Source organism: Syngnathus floridae, chromosome 5, assembly GCF_059516105.1.
Source record: "Syngnathus floridae isolate MCC-2025c chromosome 5, RoL_Sflo_1.0, whole genome shotgun sequence".
In the NCBI taxonomy this organism is placed as follows: Eukaryota; Metazoa; Chordata; class Actinopteri; order Syngnathiformes; family Syngnathidae; genus Syngnathus; species Syngnathus floridae.
This window is the reverse complement of record NC_142417.1, coordinates 4613195-4626514: the sequence shown is the minus strand read 5'-3', so window position 1 is coordinate 4626514 and position 13320 is coordinate 4613195. Positions and strand designations below refer to the sequence as shown.

At 44.9% G+C, this 13320-nt stretch overlaps 2 protein-coding genes across 3 annotated transcripts; one reads left to right on the top strand and one right to left on the bottom strand.

The window, feature by feature from the left end:
* Nucleotides 1–49: 49 nt before the first annotated feature.
* Nucleotides 50–12886, bottom strand: ptgs1 (prostaglandin-endoperoxide synthase 1). Of its 2 annotated transcripts, XR_015858571.1 has the most exons (16): nucleotides 12752–12886; nucleotides 11775–11891; nucleotides 11368–11508; nucleotides 11161–11304; nucleotides 10919–11100; nucleotides 10726–10809; nucleotides 10315–10561; nucleotides 9940–10226; nucleotides 9714–9861; nucleotides 7586–8249; nucleotides 7398–7509; nucleotides 3782–4406; nucleotides 3623–3702; nucleotides 2798–2937; nucleotides 2521–2682; nucleotides 50–1512 (listed from the first exon to the last, which is right to left on the bottom strand). XR_015858571.1 is itself a non-coding variant. In XM_088375928.1 (10 exons), exons 1-10 carry the CDS (start codon nucleotides 12831–12833, stop codon nucleotides 9176–9178), a joined length of 1779 nt encoding a protein of 592 aa, XP_088232054.1. In that variant the 5' UTR covers nucleotides 12834–12886; the 3' UTR covers nucleotides 8101–9175. The 2 variants fall into 2 exon arrangements, 1 of the variants encoding a protein (XP_088232054.1); XM_088375928.1 differs by lacking the exons at nucleotides 50–1512; nucleotides 2521–2682; nucleotides 2798–2937; ... (1 more) ...; nucleotides 3782–4406; nucleotides 7398–7509 and having other exon boundaries at nucleotides 8101–9522.
* LOC148397643 (uncharacterized) lies at nucleotides 1435–8990 on the top strand. Its single transcript, XM_088375923.1, has 11 exons — nucleotides 1435–1551; nucleotides 2518–2670; nucleotides 2834–2985; nucleotides 3062–3215; nucleotides 3343–3496; nucleotides 3565–3683; nucleotides 3791–4184; nucleotides 4258–4418; nucleotides 7465–7534; nucleotides 7606–7777; nucleotides 7871–8990. Exons 1-11 carry the CDS (start codon nucleotides 1455–1457, stop codon nucleotides 8303–8305), a joined length of 2061 nt encoding a protein of 686 aa, XP_088232049.1. The 5' UTR covers nucleotides 1435–1454; the 3' UTR covers nucleotides 8306–8990.
* Nucleotides 12887–13320: the final 434 nt, after the last annotated feature.

Below are 13320 nucleotides of genomic sequence, written 5' to 3'. Positions count from 1 at the left end.
TTTAGCAGAATCTTTTTTTTATTTTTAAACACGTTTCCACTTGATTGGCGGGTGGGCAGTCCAGTGAGACAGCTATTTGTATAAAAGCAATTAAAAACTCAATTTGACCAGATATGTCCATTTTGATTCAAACCCAAACTAAACAATTGATTATAGCTAAAAGCAAGCAGCTCCACATTACAGCATCAATTCTGACTCATTAACATAACAAATGGCCTTGTGGTTCTGACTAACTTCAGCACTTTGCCTCAGGAACATTATTGATCAGCAACAAAATTGACAGCGTTAAAGTTGCTGTTACCATACAGGTTGTTTCATTAGGAACATGTGTACCAATAAGATGTAATACAAAATCAGCATAAGAAAAGTACAATTCAAAAGCTGATAATGCATGTTTACTGTTACTGTTGCCGTTTGCAGTGCTTCCTAATATTGTAAATGAATATGGTATGGGAGCTCCTTTGGCTGCGCTGAGATTGTTTGATGTTGTTCTCAGCCCGAGCGAGCGTGTGACATTCTACCTTTGTCTGCTTTTAATTAAAATCAGCGCTGGGCCAGCATTGATTATAAACGGCTGCATCTGTACTTTCAATTTCCATACTATTATGCTGAGCACGCCAGCGGCCATTTCCATTTGCAAGGCAGTGGGAGACAAGTGTGACAAGGGAAACACACTTCAATTTTTTTTCTACATTTGACATCTTCAGCCGGCTATAAAATTGATAAAGCTCATGAAGACACAAACAGATGCAAGTCCAATTGAATCAAATAAGTGTGTGTCCCTTGTGCTAGGTGCCAATGTAAGGGCCATTTACCCTCATCAAGCCTCCATCATTAACCCACATTTAATCGGGAGGCTGTGCAAAGTGCACTTCAACCAATGAGTGTCAGTATGGATCGCAATCTGCTCATTGATTGACAACTGGGGATAAAAGCTTGCTAAACTGGGTAGGTAGCTAAATAAGTGGGAAATAATTTGGTATTTAAGGTGGTTAGGTGGGTAAGTAGGTTAGTAAAGGTTGTGTGGTGTCAAGAAATCTACATATTATAGATGTACGTATTCTTTAGCCATTCTCTAATGAAATTAAAAGCTGTAGCTGATTATTGTAAACTTCTCTGCAAGAATTTTGCCAGACACAACCTAGTTGGACTCAACTTTTATGTATAATAAAGTAACAGCTTATATTAATACAGATCAATTTATTATTTGTTTTTTTAAAAAATACATTGAATTTTATTTGATCAATTGTACCAATTTTTTTAATGCATTTTGGGTTCCACATCTTTATTCGGCATGTCGAGGTGCATAAAAGAGCTTACAAAGGAGAGGTTCTTTTTTTGTGTGCTTCAGCATTACAGCTGTTTGCTTTGAACGAACACTCGTACGAGTGTGTACGTGTGTGTGCGCGCGCACACGTGTGTGTGTGTGGCAGCTGTTTATCGGCGCCCTCTCAATGAGCGAGTGCATCAAGAGGACACAGGGTTTGCACACCGAAGGTCTCCACAGCAGCTCTGCAAAGACCACACATGCAAAGACTTCTTCGGTACTTGGTGAGTATTCAACTATTACCGTCTGTGCAAGTTGTGTACTGCATGTATTATTGATAGCAGGCAATGGGGGATGCTGCAGTCAATCCACTTAGTTAATTGTTTACACGTAGGATTTCCAATTAGCACGTAGAGATGTTATTGAGATGCTAATGGTAAATGACGTGTTGTGACCTTTGTGAGTCATACAAATGGACACCCACGCAACACGAAAGCTAGCAGCCTCGAGAAGAGATGACTCAAGACCAACAATGCCGTCTTGTCTTGAGTCAACCACTGTTGTTGTGAGGGCCCAAAATCTTGTGCCGTCTAGCGAGCCTTATATGTATTTACTCACTCGGCCAGCAATCTTTACATGCTATGTCCATTCATCTGTCCATTCATCCACCCTTCCTTCCGTCCACCCACCCACCGAGCACTGCCTTCATCCATTCATCCATCTCTACCAGGCTCACACCTCCACCCTAACCCAGTCATCTTCAAATGCAGGCCCCCTGAGCTAGATCAAAACTGTGCCTTCTTCAGTGTCATGCTAATGGAGCATTACATAAGGCAAAAATGTGCTCGTCGGGCACGCACGCCATCCCTTACATGGACGAGGTGAGATCGCCATGAAAGCCGATATAGGATCAGACGCCGGGCAAAGAGAAGATGTTGATGTTGCCGGTACAAAGCTCGGCAAACTCGTTTCATGTCATTCCCCTTGAGGGCGCCGTACAATGCGCTCGATAAAATGGCTGGCCCCATTCACCCACCAAAGGGGACGAATCGGGAAAGCGAGGAGGGGGCTCGAGGAGCACAAAAAGAACATATGAATGTGGTAGTAATTTTGCAGTTAATATTGAGGAATCTCATCACCACATCATGCGAGCAAACCTATTGGAGATCTAGAAAGCGTTCACAGAGACCTTTAAAATGATATATTAGTCGATAAGATTTGCTGGGTGTTGATTTTTGACTTCATGACAGTACCTGCTTATCAACGAGGGACACAATGGCTGAAACTGTGTGGCGGTTTCTTGACGGTGGAGTTCTTCAGTAGGATGCGCGTCTGCCCTCCACAGATGATTCCCGGCCTCTGCTTAGTCGTCCTGTCCAGTCTGACAGTCTCGTCCCGGCCGGGTGAGTCCGGTTCTAAATGCACGATAGATGTGCATAGATGTTTTTATTTTTGTAGGCTCAGGTTGAAGCATGTCTTAATCAGTCGGAGAAGTATCTTAATCTTTTTGTGCGATTTTGCCAAATATACCTTTTGCACGAACGTGACAAGATGGTGTTTGGTCAGGTTTGGAGGAGGTGTTCTTTGGTCCAAGCGATCAGACGGTCAAAGAAGGAGAGGAGGCCTCCTTCCGCTGCGTGTCCGGCGAAAGCTCGTCACCCGCCGCCATCCTGTGGATCAAAGATGGCAGCGTTCTCACCACAGGGAGGCAAAGCCAGGTGCTCCACGTGAAAGCAGAAAGTTGATAAGTTAGCTGGAAACTCATTGATTGTGCTTTTTCTCCATCTGGCTCAGGGAGAATACGGAGGCGGGCGTCAGAGGAAGACGTCAGGCACGCTTCGTCTGGTCAACGTGAGCGCTGAAGACGGCGGCGTGTACGTGTGCCAGACCGTCAACCCTTCGCTCAACATCAGCCGGAGGAGCAAGCCAGCCAAGCTCACCGTGCTCGGTACTCAAACTACTTTCACATTTTGCTCCTTCCTGGTTTGTAATGTTAAACCCTAACCCCGGCTTGGAACCTTGATTTGAAATCCTGAATCAAAACTAGTTTATCATTTGGTTATTTCCTTGTCTAGCCGCCCCTTTGGTGACCTTGCGGCCCCCCGCCTTAACGGTAGCCTTGGGGGGCCGAGCGTCCCTGCATTGCGAGGCGTCGGGCGAGCCCCCGCCATCCATCAGCTGGCTGAAGAGAGGCCACTCCAAGCAGACGGGGGCCAAGATGACCTTGGGGTGAGTCGCTGTTGTTGTCATCGCTAAGCGGCGTTCGAAAAAAGATTTGAACGGGGTTTTTCTCCCAGAGCGAGGAAAGCCACGCTCCGCATCGAGTCTGCTCGCAGCTACGACGAAGGCACGTACGTGTGTGACGCCTCCAACGCGCTCGGTCGCAGTCAAGGCACGGTCACGCTTGCCGTCACGGGTACGAGCTCGTATTCTGCCTAGCAACATATCCAAGCGAGTTTTAGTTCTAGATTTCCCTTGAACGTCTGCGAACCGTGCCAGGATTTGAAACCTTACCTCTTTCAGGCTCCTCATCCTGGTCTTCAAGCGTGTCTCCACAACTGCGGTCCACGAGTGTCCCTCCGGACGAGTCTTTGGTGACTCAGGTGCAACCTCCCGTGCTGCCGCCGCCCTTGTACCCCAACTTCCAGCAGCCCGAACCCCAAACGGACGCTCGGCCCACCACGCAAGTTGCCACACGCACTCCTCACATCAGAGCAACCAAATCTTCTCCAGTCCAGCTTGAAAACTCCCTGCAGAGGCCTTCCATCCGGACCCTCGGTCCTACTCCGGAACCTGCTGAGGTCAGGGGGCTCGATGATTCCGTTGGACGAAATGGGAGCCGGCGGGATCAAGCGGGGGCGGCGGACGAGGAGCAGAGGAACACGTCGCAGTCGGCTGTGACCGGCAACGACCCTCCGTAGGTGCACACAATGTTGGGAATTAGTTTTCACTTGTGCATCATCTGCTTACCTTCTTATTTGCCTTCTCAGCTCCAGGGTGACTCCGCAGTCGCCTTCGTGGTTGCCCGTCCTGGAGAAACACGACGTGCCCATTGTGGTGGGTGTGGGCGTGTCACTGGCCTTCATCTTCGTCACCGTGGCCTTCTACTCTGTGGTGCAGAAGAATGAGCCGGTGCCTACTGGACGTGCAGGTTGGTTAAGTAAAGTCAAAAATTCCAGTTCTAGTACCTTTTTTTGTGCTATAATAATAATAAAATCTAAATAAATAAATAATACATTAAAAATAATACAATTTAAAAATAATAAAAGAACAAATAAAAAGCCTGTATTTAAGGGTAGTGGGGGTGGCCATGAAACATAATTGTGGTGTGTCCTCCAACAAATAAGAAAAGAAGGCCATATTTGAAGGTCTTCAATGTGTGGTCATGAAGGAACGTATAAAAGCCTATTTAAAAAAAAAAATAGCCAAAACAGAAAACCATATTAAAAGGACCTAACCACCTGGCTATGAAGGAGAGAAGCGCTTCCAAAATATCTTACCCAATTGTCAATGGAAGGATGCATTTGAAGGCATTCAACTGGTGACCATGACGAACAGCTCTGGCACGTTCTTGAGAAATATGTTAGAAAAGAAGGCTGCATTTTTAAAAACGTGCCGTATTGGTGTTGCGTATAGGTACAGAACGAGAAAAACCTGAAAGCATCAAGGCAACACGCCTTGCAAGTTCCTGACTGTCAGCATTTGCATTCAGGGCTGGCTGGCCATTGACAGCCAACATGGTGGCGTTGCGGTCTCACGCAACGACGCTCGTCCTTTTGGCGTTGTGCAGCTGCTTCGCCTTCCTGCATGTTCACAGTGAGCTAATGGACCCCCTGATCATCTGCGAAAGTTGCCTACTTGCAGCCCGAGAGATCGAGAAAACGTTGCAAGCTGTCGTGCCTCGAAAGCGGCGGCCGGTTCTGATTGAACTGATGGTTGACAACGAGGTGTGCAACAGGTTGGCTCCCAGCGAGGAGTTCCTCAAAGACGACCTGGCCGCCGCCTGCGTCCAACTCTTCGATTCCTACTCCGAGGACTTCTACTTAACGTTGATGAGTCATCCACCAAAATTGTTGGAAAGTATCTTTTGCTACCAGAAGTCTTCAGCATGTGAAAGTGTGGAAGAAGAGGACGAGGATGAAGAACGAGAGTCTAACAACATGGAAGATGTTCCCATTGCTCAGCATTCCCAGACGGCACCAAAAGATGAGTTTTGAGACAGTGTCATCAGTAGACAAATAGAAAAAAAAGAAAAAGATGAGCAAGAAAGTAGGAAGACTGAATTTGAAGGTTTTGGTAAGGTGGCTGGGATAGTAGAAGTTTATAATTGATTAAAAAAAAAAAACAGCAACAAAAGAAGACCATGTTTGAAGGCATTCTGGGAGTGAAGGCCTTCCAAAGATGACCATGAAGAATGATGGTAGTGTGGCTTTCAAGGTCTTTAAAGGTTGGCCGAGGTGGAATTCTAAGGCCTGCTATGAAGGACAGAAGCGGTTAAATATCCTGGAAAAAAAAAACAATTAAAGAAGGCTGGATTTGAAGGCGTTCCAAAAGTGGCTATAAATGAAGCGTGTTTGTAAAATCTGTGGCGTGTAAGGGTTAACATCAGCGAGCAGCAATTAAGGAACCAGAAAAACCTGACAAATCTTTCGTCAACGTTACCCGTCGCTTCTCTGCCTTGGCATTCCGAGCTGCTCCTTGTCAGCCTTCATGCTCGCTTTGCGCTCCTGCGCCGTGACGATGCTCCTTCTGGCGCTGTGTAGCTGCTTGGTCTTTCTGAGCGTTGACGCCGAAGACATCAACCCCGAGACCTACTGCCACAGTTGTCTCCTGGTGGCCAAAGAATTCAACAAAGCACTGCAAGCGCCCTCGGCCCGAAGACGGAGGTTCGAGATCGACGACCTCATCATCGACTTTGACGTGTGCAACAGATTGCAAAGCAGCAAGAATTTCACGAAAGCGCAGCTGACGGCCGCTTGCAAGAAACTCTTCGATAGCCACTACGATGACATCTACGGCGCTTTCGTGTATGTCAAGAAGAGCAGAGTGGATCTCCTCCTTTGCTACGAGAAGTCCGACGCGTGCGTGGGGGTGAGAGAACTGGAAAAGGACAAAGCAGCGGCTGATTTGCGGAGCGTCGGAGCCAAGCTTAAAAAAAAGCAAGGTCTGCCTGTGCAAAAGCCCTTCAATCGAAAATCTACGTTAAACAAAGACGAGTTGTGAAAACGGGAGAACCTTTGTTGGATCACGTGTACATTAAAATGTGTTGTCGCAACTTATTTGATGGGAGTATTCATTCTTTTCCAAAGTGGATATGAAGGATAGTCGCAGTGCATCCTTAATGTACAAAAAGGTCTTGTGTCGTTAACTCTGCCAAATTTTAATGATGAAAAAATAAAATTGGCAAGTAGTATGAGGCTTAAGAATTGTAAAGAAAAGATGCTGTGGGTGTGCCCACTGATTGCATTGCTCAACTCTCACAAAAAAAAAATGGAATCTAACTTTGTTTATAAAATAGATCTGTTTAATCCCTTGGGTGGCTGGAAAAAAATCCCACGATTGGCTGCAACAACGATGCGCTCTAAAGCGACCATGCCAGAAAATAAACCAGTTCCACAGGCTGGCTGTCAAGTCAAACTTGTTGGGTTTTTTTTTTTTTTTTAAATAAAAATCCCCTCACACGCTCACAAAAAACAATAAGGTGCTTTGAAGAGGTCACACCAGCTGCCAAGTCTGAATTTCCTTTTCTGATGTTTTCCTCTTTCATTTTCAGTAGGCACTGGCTGTAACGCCTTTAAATACAAGCTTCTTTTGACATTCATTCCAGAACACACCATTACAGTCATTAATGGAGAACAAACCACTCATTTCTATATATGGAAGGCCTTCAAATGTGGCTTTTCATTGTGATTTATTTAAAATATATATTTTTTTAATATATATAAAACACCAGATTTAAATGCTCACTCTTGGAAAGTCTTCAAATTTATTTTGTTTCTTTAAATGCGGCCTTTTTTCTGGTTTACCCAATGACCCACAGCTAATATTCTTCCTAGTCACACATACTAAAAGGCCTGCGACCTTCTTTTCTCCACTGCCATGTACAAGAAGGCAGCATGTGAAGGCTTACCTGTAGCATTAGGAGTTCCTTCAAATGCAACCTTCCCCGGGCAATTTATTCCTGTTCTCTTCAACAGCCCAGAGGAACCTGGGAGTCCCCATGCGTCACGCGGAGCGACACCCTGCGGGACGACCGTATGAGAACCGGTGTGTAGAAAAATATTGGCGGCGTGGAAAAATATTGAAACGTGACCTCACATTGGGCATGGCGAGAGCAGGGCCTTTGAAGACGACGAGTGCTTGGTGGTGATGGAACACAATGCCAACTCGTCAGACACCAGAGCTAGACCTCCAGGCCTCAGTCTGGTCACGGTCCAGATGGAGCCCACGTGCGAGGCCGCCCGCTCGGTCACTGTGGAGACCTACCCTGAGCCTGTCGTGGACACCCAGGTATTACAATTAGAAACAAAGAAATGTAACATACTCATTAAAAAATATTTTAGCTCTACTGTCCTTATGATGAACTTTTTTCCCCTGTCGTAGATTGACCACGGTGAGGAGGAGGAGACTGACGGCGAGGAGAAGGCCAGCAGTCCCCACAGTGCTCCCAGTTTGCAGTTGACTGAAGAGGAGTGGCCCAGCATGGCGGCGGACAACCAGAGCCTGTGCCAGGACACCCTGCCTCCCCCGTCATCCTTCCCCACCCCTTCCCCGCCCGATACGGGCCTGCGATCCTCACTCACCCTGCGGGGGGCCGAGGCTCTGGCGGCCCCCCTCCACCACAGCCTCAGCGTGTCGCACGGGGGCGCCCCCTTGATGATCTCGCACCACGTCTCGGTGGGACACGCCACAGTGTCGGTGGACGTTCATTTTTACCCAACGGCCGCCACCATGGTGGGGGCAGGCGCAAGCGCCGCCACTTCTACGTTGGATAACAAGCAGGAGAACGATAAGGGCAGACTCCATCAGAGCAAATGATTTCATTATACAGTAAATCCAGGACACTTAAAGCAACAGTTCTCAAACTTTTTGAGTTATTCATTTAATCCCCAAAATTTGGGTCAAATGAATAAGACACAAAACAACCTGATTTTTGTTGTTGTTGTTAGCAATTAGTTAAATCTCTGGTACCCACTTATGTATTTTTTTGAGTGGCATGACAAATTACACAAACCAAAGACATTGGTGTGTGTGTGTTTTTCTCTTTTAAGTGTTGACCGAGTTGGAAAACTATACGAAAAAAATTAAATGGCCAATCAGATTACTATGATATTTTAAAAATGGATGGATAGAGCTTTTTATAGCATTACGAAAGAACGCTGAAATAATATTTTTTTTCCGTCAATGTATGTGTTACCATATGCTGATTTATAATTTCTGATGTATATTACTTTGGCATCACTGTTTGTTTCATTTCAGTGTCACATACAGAGCTGACTGACTGTTAATCTTTTTTTAAAAGACCAAAGTGGGGGCTACAACTGTGCTAGTGTAAATTGTGACGTACACGATGTTGCTTTAATTTTGGTCAGTGAGTGTATATTTGGAGCTATGATGGAAAGACGTGAAATGCAATATTGCTCTACTTTGAATTTATTCCAGGACATATTGTATTTGGACAAAACAAAAAATAAAGATTAAACATCAGACTTGAATTCTTCAAAAAAAAAAAGTGTTACTCTATTTAAGATTGACATGCTTCATAAAAAATTGCTAGTAGTTGCTAGAGTGGAAAATGTTTTTTTTGTCAATATAATTTTGTCAATAAAAAAAAAAAAAATTGTAGGGAAGAGCAACTAACTAAATTTTTCTTAATCTCTTAGAGATTTTATCTCCTACTTAAATGAGTTAAAGCTCCTTATCTTTCTTGATCTTGGTCTCCTCCTGATGGAGGGGAACTCGGAAGCTAACGTAGGGACACCACTTGGTGTTGAGACACACCAATTTCTCCAGCGTGGCCGCTTTGACTAAATCGAAGCCGACCTTCCCTCCGAAGGTGCTCGGCTTCCAATACTCGGGTGAGCACAAGGGGTTGCCCAGCAAGCCCTTCAAGGAGAAAGGGGCGCCCATCTCGACCATGCTCTCTCCAAAAATGGAGCCAGGACGCGGCTTCTCCAGGAGAATACCCGGGTAGAATTCCAGTGCGTCGATGTGGCCATAGTAGTCCAATAAAGCCACCGCCATGTCCTCATCATCTACAGTTAGCAAAACATATCGTATTTTTTTTTTTTTTTTAGCTTGGCTTAAGACAAGAAATAGCTTGGATGAAGCTTCTACTTATTGTGCAGTGAGTGAGATCCTTATTATCCATACATATCAAAATATCTGTCAATTGACATCTTAGCAGAGATGCTGACAACAGCTGGCATTTTCCTCTTCTGCGTACCTGTAAATTCTCTGAATGAGGTGTAAGGCCTCAAATTGAACTTCTTCCTGTATTCATTGAAGGGCTGCATACGTGTCTCTCTGGATTCTCGGATAACCATTTCGGACACTCCGAGCACCACTTCGTGAGAGTTCCGACCTCCGCATACCTGAAAGAAGAATTACCACGTGATGTTATGAAAGTTGGCCTGCACCGGGTAAGCTTTCATCACTTGATCTTCTCCTACCTGTCCCGCCGGTTGCCGCGAAAAGGCCTCCACAAGCTTCTCCACGCCGTAATGCAAAAGCAGCGAGGTGTTGAAGGAGAAACGCGAGTGCGGAATGTCATCGCCGTCCACATGGAAGCTGTCCGGCATCAGCGGGTGCCAGTGGTACAGGTGGCAGAACTCCAGGGCGATACGGTTGCTGTATTGGAAGCGCTGGCCGAAGAGCAACGAGGGATCGAACTTGAATTTGAACAGGTAGCCGCTCAGGTGTTGCACGTACTCTTCTGTGATAATCTTGATGATCTCACCTGCAGAGATGAGGAGAAAAAATGGATTATGCCCCCCCCCCTCAAAAAAAAACACACTCCCATCTAGTTCCAGTAAGTACCACGTTACCGATGACAATGAGCCTGGCGGTCTGGAAGAGCTGCTCGTCATCCCAGCTGGGATGCTCTGACTTGAGGATGTCACACACCCGGTTGTGCTCCCTCAACCACAAGGTGGCGTACAAGGTCAGGCCCGGCAGCATTCCAAACAGCTCATGACCGACGGCCAGTTTCTGCTCGGGGGGGAAGCCAGTCGGGTACACCATGTGAACGGGGGCCTCGGACACGCTTGGAGGGTACACCTCACCGTTCACTAGCTGCGGACAGCGGTTCCCAAAAATCAACTATTGGATCCTTTTAATTGTGTTGCCAATTATAAAAAGCAAAAAGCTATGCTCACACGAGCTGCACCGGTCAGGTGTTGATGCTAAGCCAACTGCTAATAGCAAATTTTGGCAAAATTACATTTTTTTTTTTTTACCTGATATTTCAGCTTTCCGTCTTTATGAAGACGGAGTTGCAACTGCCGCGTGAGCGTGTTGCCATAGATGTTGCTTGCATCCACCTGCAAACAAACAAATCAAATTGTGACTTTCCCCTCTGCAAATGCCGAGTTGACGCTAAAGTGACTTACTGAATTTAATCTTGTTGTCTTTGATTTAAAGTTTGCTCACCCCATGCCCCAGACCTTTGGTGAAGCCTCCCCGTACATTCCGGTCCGTGCGGAAGAACTGGTGGGTGAAATGTTGAGCCATGAAAGCAAACATCATGTTGGTTCCCGCCGGATCCGCCCGAAATATCTGCCGTCTGAAAAAACGCTCAGCCAACGCTTTTGGATCGGGCAGATCGGGCTTGCCTGTGGCCGACGAAAAAAGATCTCAATGTTTTGGTTTATCTGAAGGCTTGCAAGTCTTACCTTTGGTTCCCATGGGTAGAGGACAGTCGTTTGGGATCGGAGGTAGGATGCGGGTGTAATAGGAGGTGTTTTGATAGGACTCCCAGCTGAGGTAGCCATACTTGGTGTTGTAAGTCGGGGGGCTGGGAATGAGCTCACTGCGCACTTTGGGAGGACAAGGCACACCATAAACACAAAACCACCAACAAGTTGTGCGTTGTGGCTCACCAGTCAGCATGAATCTCATGAAGGTATCCCGAAGGAACGAGTTGTTCACCAAGTCCCAGAGCCACTGGAAATGTGTCAGGAGGTAGTGGGTCAACTCTGGGCTAGGTTTGAGCATCAACCCCAACCAGGTCCGGAACTCCGCTGGACGGCAAGAGGAAAACAAACACAAAATTGTTTTTTCCTTCCAAGTAAATGTTGCGTCAGTCAATTTCTGTTCGTCTTTTCTGTCAGCTCTTGGCCTACCGAGCTTTCTTCTTCTGGGTTAACCAATCAGCTCCTGTATTTCCTTTTTTTGTGTCGCAATCAAAAAGCTGCTCTTTAGTGTTTTAGCATCTTGTCTGCCTTCATGTTTCAGCTAGCTGTCTCATTCTTGAGTTATTCTGCGATCGTATTTCAATTGGACTCACGATGGGTACAGTTTTCCCCGTAGAAGCCCGTCCGGGTGCAGTCGCACTCATAGCTCTCCGTGCCAAATCGAACACAAACTCCTGAGTTGTGACAAGGGTAGTAGCAACAAGGATTGACTGCAAAAAAAAAAAAAAAAAGACAGTATTAGCAAAGAACAGGTACCGGAAAATCTACTTAAGTACAGAAACAAAGTATTCATGTTTTATTATTTCCCCCGACTGGCTATCATATCGTGCTAAGCTAATGGATGCGGCTTAATGTAAGAGCAGGAAGTCTGCAACTTTCTGATCATGTCTCCAACCAGCTTCCAGTTTTGACTTCTGGAAGTTTCTGACAGATAATGACACGCTGCGGCTGTATGTCTTCCTTTTGGCGTTAACAACCAGCTAAAGATAAACACATGGGCGCCTGCCTGCAAGGAGAAGGCGTGCTAATGAACGCACACAAGTGATTGGTCCATTGAGACATAGCATAAATAAAGTTAATCATGTTGTTTTTTCCTTCAAATTTGCTTGAATATAGTTAATTTGTTTTTGTTTTCCCAATTTAGTTCATTTAATTTGGACTGAAGGCTTATAAAGTAGTTAGAGCAGAAATACTAGAATTAAGAAGTATTACAATAAGTAAAATACTACTAGTACTTATAAAAATATTTGCACTGTAATTAAATTAACAAAATTCTAATTGAAAAGGGGAAATAAATTATTTACAAAAAGATTTTTTTTTAATATTTACACTATACAGGAAATAGAGTTCTCTTATAAAACATCCTAAACTCAATTCAAATATTTTTGGAGCTTTTTTAAAAAAAAACACAAATAAAACAAAATGCTGTACGTAAACAAAATTCATTTAAAAACATAAACAATGAAACGATAAAGTTAAAAACAATAAAACAAACACTAAACTACAGATATAAATAAGAAAATAATAATTATAAGCATTATTAAATAATTTCATTTTGTTCAATTCTTACCAGCACCGTTTGAGCTCTCCAGCAGCACCAAGATAATCAACAGCCATATGGACAGCTTGCTTGACTCTAAATAGGTTGACATTTTTGTTTTGCAGGAAAGATATTAAACCAGGATTGATGCTTTATTGTTGGAATGGGAGTGGGTCGGGAGGGAGACAACACTACTTCCCAAACGAATCCTAACCCCGCCCCTCCTACTTCTTAACTTTCCTATTTCCTTATTATGCTTTTCTTCACTTTGTGGTTTGTTCCATCACCACGTCTCCTTCTCCTCCATTCTACAAAGTAGTCTGCTGTTTGTCTCATGAGTTTAATTGAAATATTGATATATTTTTCCCGCTCCACTTATTTTTTTAAAGGGAGAACCTCTCGCCTCTTTCCCTGTTGACTTAGCAGAAGTTGTGCGTGAATGCAGCTTTAATGACACACCAAAAAAAAAAAAAAAAAAAGTGTGACAATCAGGCTCTTTTCATACGCCACAATTGTCTGCCATCAATGGCCCAATCTGCATTTGCATCCTCTTCCCTTTTGCACATTTAAGTGTGCGTTCATTGATGAAATGAGCTATT

What these genes read in the sequence shown, in the direction of transcription:
- LOC148397643 (XM_088375923.1), top strand. Translation starts at nt 1,455, where the DNA reads ATGAGCGAGTGCATCAAGAGGACACAGGGTTTGCACACCGAAGGTCTC. An exon ending in GGTGCCTACTGGACGTGCAG is followed by an intron (nt 4,419 to 7,464) that starts GTTGGTTAAGTA and finishes TCTCTTCAACAG; the next exon opens with CCCAGAGGAACCTGGGAGTC. An exon ending in GGACGACCGTATGAGAACCG is followed by an intron (nt 7,535 to 7,605) that starts GTGTGTAGAAAA and finishes TGGCGAGAGCAG; the next exon opens with GGCCTTTGAAGACGACGAGT.
- ptgs1 (XM_088375928.1), bottom strand. Translation starts at nt 12,833, where the DNA reads ATGTCAACCTATTTAGAGTCAAGCAAGCTGTCCATATGGCTGTTGATT. An exon ending in CGGGGAAAACTGTACCCATC is followed by an intron (nt 11,509 to 11,774) that starts GTGAGTCCAATT and finishes CTTGCCGTCCAG; the next exon opens with CGGAGTTCCGGACCTGGTTG. An exon ending in CGCGGCAACCGGCGGGACAG is followed by an intron (nt 9,862 to 9,939) that starts GTAGGAGAAGAT and finishes TTCTTCTTTCAG; the next exon opens with GTATGCGGAGGTCGGAACTC.